Here is a 7,950-nt window from a genome sequence, read left to right as displayed (position 1 = left end):
TTTCAGAATCATTTTAAGCATTATCTATTAGTAATTTTAATCAAATATGTGTGGATTTAGATTTTCCTAAACAAGATAATGAATATGAATATTTATAAACTCAACCACCGGCGTCACTTTGATCAAATCCTCTAATCCCAATCGGAGTATCCTAAAAAATGACCATGCCCCAATCGCTTGTTTGTCCCAAATTAGCCAGCCAATTAGCACAGCCACAATACGAGTTGCCCTTGCTTATGATTGGAAAGCATATTAATAATGAGCGATTAACGGTACATTATGAAGGAGTAAAGGATATTTTTTTTTAGAAAAGTTATTTTATTTTTATCTTTTCCACTTCTATGGGTTTTCTTATCTTTTGCTGATTTCGCTAATTTTTCACATTTATTTTTGAGTCTGTTTGGCAGAACTTATAGCTTATAGCTTGTAGCTTAAAATACGCGTTTCAAAATAAGCTAGTAGCTTCCAACTTTGGTCTCCTTTTCCAAATACTACTTAACCCACACGGCCACGACCTCCCATATGAGAGAGCAACTTGGTGTCACTAGACCACAAGGTCCTTGGCACAACTTAATCAATTTAGAAATAATTAAAAATGATATTTGTAACATTATAGAATTGAGAGGTTTAATTTATAAATTTAACTATTTTATGGACTAAAAGAGCTTTTTGGGTTGTAATTACAATCTACTCAAGTAGTCAAGTTGAATATATGGCTTAAGACTTTCTAAGCCCAAATGTGGGCTAGCTGGAGTGGACCGTTTGAATTAAATTGGGCTTTTTTTAGCCTTGAGATCTAAAAGCAGAAATGCAGTCTAGATGGAGATTCAAAACTTATGCGGGCAGCGGGTTGCAATTGTTATACCATGGAGCAAGTAGGGATGAAAATTCCCAATTGTATTTCGCATTGACGCAGCGAGCCAGGGAAGCGCCACACTGGACGAGTGGATGACCGACGACGGCTTCCGGCATCGGCGTCAATCTCCGGCGAGTGGCGATAACAGGTATTATTCCTGACTCCTCACTCCTTAGTTTACGACATTCACTGGAGGCTGCGGCTACGGCGGTGGCCTGCGCCTGCGGCAGGCTTTGGCCTACGGTGCCTGAATGAAGCTTTGGAGTAATAAAATAATTATTTTTCTGGACTTTCAGCTCTGGGGTTTTCCAGTTTTAGTATATGCATATGTTGTTGAGTAGTTATTTTCTGGCCTTTTGAATTGGAAGTGCTTAAATTTTTATTGAATTCTTGAGTTTGTTCTAGAAATTTGATTGGTCATTTTCTTGTCTGGTATACCTTAAAAAACACTAATGCAGCAGCCAGTATTAGGTTGGTCCCTTTCTTGTCTGGTATACCTTAAAAAGCTTTCATGGTTGTTACTATGAAGCTGTTTTGTTGGTTATGTAGCTGTGGATGAATGTGCTTTGCAGCAAAGAAGCACCAAAAGAGCCTCCTAAGGTAGCCCAGCTGACCATATTCTATTATGGGAAAGTTATGTTGTTTGATGAGTTTCCTGCATATAAAGCCAGGGTGGTCGTGAGTTTCCTGCAGATGAGTTATAGGTTAGAGCCTATGTAGGCCTTGAATAGGCTCAGAGCTTGAAGCCTTTTTAGTGGCCTACATATCAAATAGGCTTTTAAACCGGCTTCAGACCAGGCCAATTGTAGGCTCAGGCTTGAGCCTAACAAAAAGCCTACATATAGGCCCAGTGTTAGGTTCATGCCTAAGATTTCTATAGCAGGCTCAGGCCTATTTTTCTAAAGCTCAGCTCGGCTCGGCCTATTTTCATCTCTAGGAGCAAGGTTCTTTAAAAATTATGTGTATGCAGTTAACATATTATGTGCATGTAAATAAACTAAAGGCATATAATATGTTAACGATTGACAGTTAACATATTATGTGCATGGAGTGAGTGTGAGTTTGAGAGTAGTGATCTAGAGGGTGATAGCCTGCCTAGTTCGCGAACTAACTCTTCTGCCACAAAAGGCTAGAAGATGTTGGCTTATGCTGTCAAACCCTAGAGTTGATCCCCCATTTGCGAAATGCTGTCAAAATTCTCTCCCAAAAGAGTTAATTTCCTTTTGCTTTGCCGCCGACGTCACTCCTAAATTGGCCTCTGGAGCTGCTGCATCACCGCGTCATTGCTGTTGCAATTGTCTCTTCAAACCTCGTGTCTATCTTTCATCCAGCCAGCTACTCTAGTCGGGATGGGGAGAGAAAGAAGTGACATTGTTTTTTGTTGTTGTTGAAGAAGCAGCAGAGTAGCGCCGGTTTTCCTTCACTCCAACCATTAATTTCACTTCTCCCTTAGCTTTTCCTCGAATTCTATTTCGGGCTTGCAGAGAGGTAATGCCTTTTGTTTGTCTCTCCTCGCAGTTAATTTCTGCAATATATAAGGCCATTTCAGGATTTATGTATAGGAATTTGGATTTCATGGCTTGTAGTTGTTGATACCCTTCCTTATTTTCCACAGAGATATGATTTGATTTTGTAGTTTAGATAGAGTTGAGTGATAGTACAATTTACTTGTGAGTATATTGTTTCATTGTTTAGCTGGGAAAATCATAGTGCACCTTCAAGGAAGAGTGGTTTCTTTAAGTTGAATGTGAGCTCTTTCTCCGTCTTTCCCAAGCCTTTCGACTTTGAATCCCAGTCTTGGTTATATTCATTCATTTCCTGGCTCCTCAGTGAGGTTGTAAGCTCTTGGGTGCTAGTTCTGGTTACAACGAAATTGGGTTTCTTCCAACAAAACATATAAGCAAATTGGTTCTCAGTACTGGTGTAATCAACCTCTGTTTCTGTGTCTAAAGTGATAAATACAATTGGGAATGAGAAAGAAAGAGAAATAATGGCCACGATTTCTGAGTATTAATTTTATGTTTTTTTTTTTTTTTTTTTTTTTTTTTTTATAAATCTTTTCTTCTCTCATTCAGACAAATAACTGTTCAACTGCAATCAAATTGCTCCAATGGGGCGTAATGACTCCAAGTCTCCTCCTGCTAGACGCCGTGGGTCTCCCAGTAGGAGGAGCTCATCTCACAGAGAAAGGTCTCCTGTTCGGCAGAGAAGTTCACATGGTGTAGACAAGCCTTCAAGCCGCAACAGATCCCCAAAACGTGTGAGGTCAAGATCTCCTGCATCTCATTCACCAGTTAGAGAGAAGCCTTCAACTCGCAATAGGTCTCCAAAACGCAGAAAATCAGTCTCACCTCTACCTCATTCACCAACCAGAGACAAAACTTCAGGCCACAGGAAATCCCCCAAACGTCTAAGGTCAACATCTCCTGAGTCATCACCAAAGATGGAAAAATCTCGCTCACCTTCACCCCGGACTAGAAGATTAATGAGAGTTCAAGCTGAAAAAGAGGCTGAAAGGGAGCATGATAAAAATCATGGGAAGGGGGGTGACAGGACTAGGCACCCTGAAAAGGATTCCGACAGACATGAACCAATTGAGAGAAGAGAACGAAGATCAGGACGGGATAGTTATAATAATGGGTCTTCAAAGTCAAGGCATGAAAGATCGGCTTCTCCTGATCATTCCCATAGGCGACAACATAGATCTCGATCACCTGCTGTCACAAATAGGAGAGAACGTGATGAGGTATCTGGTGATATTCTGATATCTGCTTACATTAGTAGTTTGCATATTATGTGTTTCTTTCATGTCTCCAGTTCTCTTGGATATACCTGATATGAATATTGCTGCAATTAATCTCTTGAAGAAGTTATATAGTTTAACTTGTTATAGTTCTGCTTCCAAAATTAATTGAAGTATTAAACCTACTAATATAGGTTTTGTGCTGTAAGTATTGCTGCTGAGCAGACAGTTGTGGTTAAAATATTAACCATGTGAAGAATATCTGCTATATTTATTGACATGCATTAATACAGAATTTGTTTTATTTCATATTTTACTTGCTTATTGAATAGCTATTTTTATTTTTCCATATGATGTATCAGTTCTCTCTCTCTCTCTCTCTCTCTCTCTCTCTCTATGTATGTGTCTTGATAAGTATGTCTTTACTATTCTTATCTGAATCTATGTGATTGATGATTGAATTTCTGTTCATATAACATTTTGTAGTACTTCTTGTTGAAGATAGTGGCTAGGGCATCTTATTATATTGTTATATATACAGGGGACACACACCAGAGGAGATGATCACAGGTTAGGTTCTGCCATTCTGCATGATTTCATTTCATTACTATCTGTAGCAGATTTAACCTATAAGGCTGTACCCCTAATCCATAATAATGTGGGATGTTCTCTATAATTTCATAGAGCTCCAATAATAGAACAAGAAAGCCATTGGGAGCTTTAAGATGATTGTAGATATTATTGTTTCTCAATGCAACTTGTAAAAGGATATTGTTTATCATAGCAGTTTGAGCACTCATGTTAAGTTTTTCACAACTATGCAGTTAAAGATCTTTCAATGTTGCTCAAATTCTATATATTCCTTTTACAGTCTCTGGATATATACATACATACATATATATTCTTCTCTTGCTTGAGCAGGAATAATGACAATGATTCACTAACTAAGATGAAGGCAGCTGAGGAGGCCCTGCAAGCTAAGGAAAAGGTAATGGTTCTCTCTTGTTTTATTAAATTTTCTTGCTTCTGTTGCACTCTGTTTCATGTAAAAAGATTGTTAAGCTTGTCCTTGATTCTTTTGGCTGATTACTGATATTTTAATGTTAGATTTCGGTAACTGCTTCAGAAAGTCTTCGGAGTGCATAATTATTCAACCTTTTTTTTTTTTTTTTTTTTTTTTTTTCTGTTGCTATTTAGGTTCAGGAAAAACCTTCATTTGAGCTGTCTGGGAAGCTGGCTGCAGAGACTAATAGAGTTAGAGGTGATGATTAAATTTACTTGAACATCTAGGCAAATTTTAATGGACTTGTATCTTTTCTTCATAAAAGAGGTCCCTGTTATACATTATATATTTATATATTTATATTTGTTTTACAATCTTTTATATGTGCAAGAGTTGTTTAGTGCATTTGGGATTCCTGTTGGCTGATCAAGTATCATATTTTAATTTCAGGCATAACACTTCTTTTCAATGAGCCACCAGATGCTAGAAAACCAGATGTGAGGTGGAGATTATATGTCCTTAAGAGTGGTGAAGTGTTTAATGGTATAGCTGCCATCTCCTTGGTGTATGTATTTAGAATAAATATGGACTTCTTATTTTGTCTTCTAGCATGGTTAGTCTATTACTCTATTATATATTAGTTTTTTTGCAGTTTGTGTTATCTTTAGTGCTATAACTTCATGTTAGGGTTGACAAAGGCAATGGAATTAAGTCTATCCATCATTTTTTTTCGATATAACAACTTGCAGCTCAATTACTTGTTTGGGGTGAAGCTGTCTTATTTCATGCGGATTTCTCTAAAAATGATTATTTTTAACTCTTTGCCTTCTTGCCCACGAGATCCATGTTTTTCGTTATTTCTCAGTTTAATGTTTTCCAACGGGCATTGGGAATTATTGCTTTGAATGATTTGTTAATACATGTCTTTAATAAACAGAGCCCCTGTATGTGCATCGACAAAGCTGTTATCTTTTTGGGAGAGAACGCAGGGTTGCAGACATTCCTACAGATCATCCATCCTGCAGCAAGCAACACGCTGTTCTTCAGTACCGGTATAGCACCATTTAAGAGTGTTCATCATATTGATGTTAGGATATTCATTTGTTTGATCATTTGTTCTTGGTTCACAGGCAAGTTGAGAAGGAGAACCCTGATGGTACTTTGTCTAAGCAAGTAAGGTAAGTTGTATTCCAGTTTTTGATTGCTCGACTTTCATAAGCCGGTGAAATGTTCGCCACTGGGTATCCAACTGAAAGTTATTGATTTGGTGATATTAGGCCTTACATAATGGATCTCGGGAGCACAAATGGAACTTTCATTAATGTGAGTTGTAAACTATCTGTCTTTTACGTTGGCTTTATCATCTCCTAACTTTACTGTTACCACAGAACTTTGCTCTAATTCGACTCGATCTGCATTTGCTTTTATACAGGACAATCGAATTGAAGCTCAGAGATACTATGAACTCTTGGAGAAAGACACGATAAAGTTTGGTAATAGCAGGTATGTGTTGCATAAAGGAACTGTGTCTGTGCTTTGCAATAACACCAACCTAATCTGTGTTTCCCAATATTTCCATTCATTTATATTCTTCGTATTTTTACAGCCGTGAGTATGTATTGCTTCACGAGAATTCTGCTGGATGATGATTATTGATTGACCGCCCGGAGGGTGCCATTGGTGACAATCAATATTTTGCAGGAAAGGGACGATTAGTGTGCTGATTATTGTACTATTCATTCTCTTATGAGAGAGGGAACATCATGGTTTTTTTTTTTTTTTTTTTTTTTTTTTTTTTGAGAATTACAACTATTTAATTTTGGTGTAAACCTTTTAACTTCCTAAAGTTTCTTATCAAAATTATTTCTTTGTTAGTTTGTCTTTATTTAGTTTGAGACTTTGAGGTAAATATAATGTGCATTTCGATCATGTAACAGGCATGAATTTGAAATGATAAGTTTCTACGAGTCTCAGGGTATTGAGTGTTAAACTTCTTGTGTGGAAACTTCATAGCAGAATGGTGTGGTGTGGTTGAGGGACAGTTATACCATGGACTCCGATCCAAAATACATAATTTGCATACTATTCATAATTTACGTACTAATTGTGAACATTTAGTATGTAAATTGTATATATAAATTGTGAACATTCAGTATGTAAATTATATATTTTAAAACTCGGTTCACTTTGAAAGGTGAATCAAGGTATACAAAAAAATTTGCTTGTGGTTGAGTACGACTATTACATCATTTTTTTTGGAGTACTATTGTTTGTATTACAAGGTAATATTTGTTTTATACTTTCTCTATGATGAGTTAATACCTAATATAGTCCTCGACTATAGCGGTTTTACTCAATTTAGTGTTAAATTACTTTTTGTGTAAGTCATCGATTTTGATGGTTTTACATAATTTAATCCTTTGTTAAAAATTCGGTTAGTTGACGGTTAGAAATAGGGTCTAATGGTAATTTCTCATCCTTCGTTCCATTTGGGATGATTCATTCAAAGTCAAGTACAAAAAGTCATTTAGGACTAAATTGAGTAAAACCGCTATTGTCAAGAACTATATTGGGTATTAACCCCCATTTCTCTATCTATTGCAATCCAAAGAGTCAATATCCCACCATCCGGGTTCGATTGTGTGACCTTCCTTCAAAGAAAATCCTGTGACTCAAAGAGAGCCACAGAGGTGTCATCTGAGCACAAGGTCACTATTACATCATTTAAATGTAACTACAGCAACCAAGTGGCTTGTGGTCCATTGGTACCCAGTTGTTCCCTTAAGTGGGAGGTGAATAGTTTGAATTTCACTTGAGGCAAATAATGTGCATATAGGGTATCCCCTTCCTTATAATCATAATAAAAATGTAACAAGAGCATTAAAACTTCACGCCCATATGCTAAAGGTTTCTTGTAGAAATTGTGCAATCATTAATTCGGAAATTGTGCAATAATTAAATAATAAGATCACATATAGGTATCCCCTTCCTTATAATAATAATAAAAATGTAACAAGAGCATTAAAACTTCTATGCTAAAGGTTTCTTGCAGAAATTGTGCAATCATTAATTCATAATACCATGGAATGTGATTCATCTTACAACACCGATTATGGAAATAAGGTTTGTTGAGGAAATTGTGCAATAATTAAATAATAAGATCACATGTTAATTTTTATTATTAAGCCATAGAATAACTGTGATGACTCAAATTGAAGTTTTCCCTTTTAAAAAGCAATTTTATTTAACAAAAAAAAAAAAAAAAAAAAAAAAAACTCTATCTAACGATTTGTATTTTTAAAACTTTTTTTTTTAAATTCTTAAAATGATAATTACAATTCAACTTTG

At 36.2% G+C, this 7,950-nt stretch overlaps 1 protein-coding gene across 3 annotated transcripts; it reads left to right on the top strand.

Moving 5' to 3' along the window:
- The first annotated feature begins 843 nt into the window (after positions 1-843).
- Positions 844-6,592, top strand: LOC109176092 (FHA domain-containing protein DDL-like). Of its 3 annotated transcripts, XM_019325520.1 has the most exons (13): positions 1,913-2,195; positions 2,323-2,344; positions 2,932-3,178; positions 3,254-3,602; positions 4,141-4,169; positions 4,521-4,587; positions 4,797-4,860; positions 5,053-5,145; positions 5,540-5,654; positions 5,733-5,780; positions 5,880-5,925; positions 6,035-6,105; positions 6,209-6,592. In XM_019325520.1, the coding sequence occupies exons 3-13, from the start codon at positions 2,967-2,969 to the stop codon at positions 6,246-6,248; spliced, it is 1,134 nt and encodes a 377-aa protein (XP_019181065.1). In that variant the 5' UTR covers positions 1,913-2,195; positions 2,323-2,344; positions 2,932-2,966; the 3' UTR covers positions 6,249-6,592. The 3 variants fall into 3 exon arrangements, with proteins under 3 accessions (XP_019181064.1, XP_019181065.1, XP_019181063.1); XM_019325518.1 differs by having other exon boundaries at positions 1,915-2,195; positions 2,932-3,602; XM_019325519.1 differs by lacking the exons at positions 1,913-2,195; positions 2,323-2,344 and adding an exon at positions 844-1,004 and having other exon boundaries at positions 2,932-3,602.
- The last annotated feature ends 1,358 nt before the right edge of the window (positions 6,593-7,950 follow it).

The sequence above is a fragment of the Ipomoea nil genome, unplaced genomic scaffold (genome assembly GCF_001879475.1).
Source record: "Ipomoea nil cultivar Tokyo-kokei standard unplaced genomic scaffold, Asagao_1.1 scaffold0688, whole genome shotgun sequence".
In the NCBI taxonomy this organism is placed as follows: domain Eukaryota; kingdom Viridiplantae; phylum Streptophyta; class Magnoliopsida; order Solanales; family Convolvulaceae; genus Ipomoea; species Ipomoea nil.
The sequence above is the reverse complement of the archived record's forward strand: the minus strand, read 5'-3'. Positions and strand labels throughout refer to the sequence as shown.

Coding starts and splice junctions, on each gene's coding strand:
- LOC109176092 (XM_019325519.1), top strand. CDS start 2,967: ATGGGGCGTAATGACTCCAAGTCTCCTCCTGCTAGACGCCGTGGGTCT. Junction 4,170..4,520: donor ACCAGAGGAGATGATCACAG/GTTAGGTTCTGC, acceptor TTGCTTGAGCAG/GAATAATGACAATGATTCAC. Junction 4,861..5,052: donor AGAGACTAATAGAGTTAGAG/GTGATGATTAAA, acceptor TTTTAATTTCAG/GCATAACACTTCTTTTCAAT.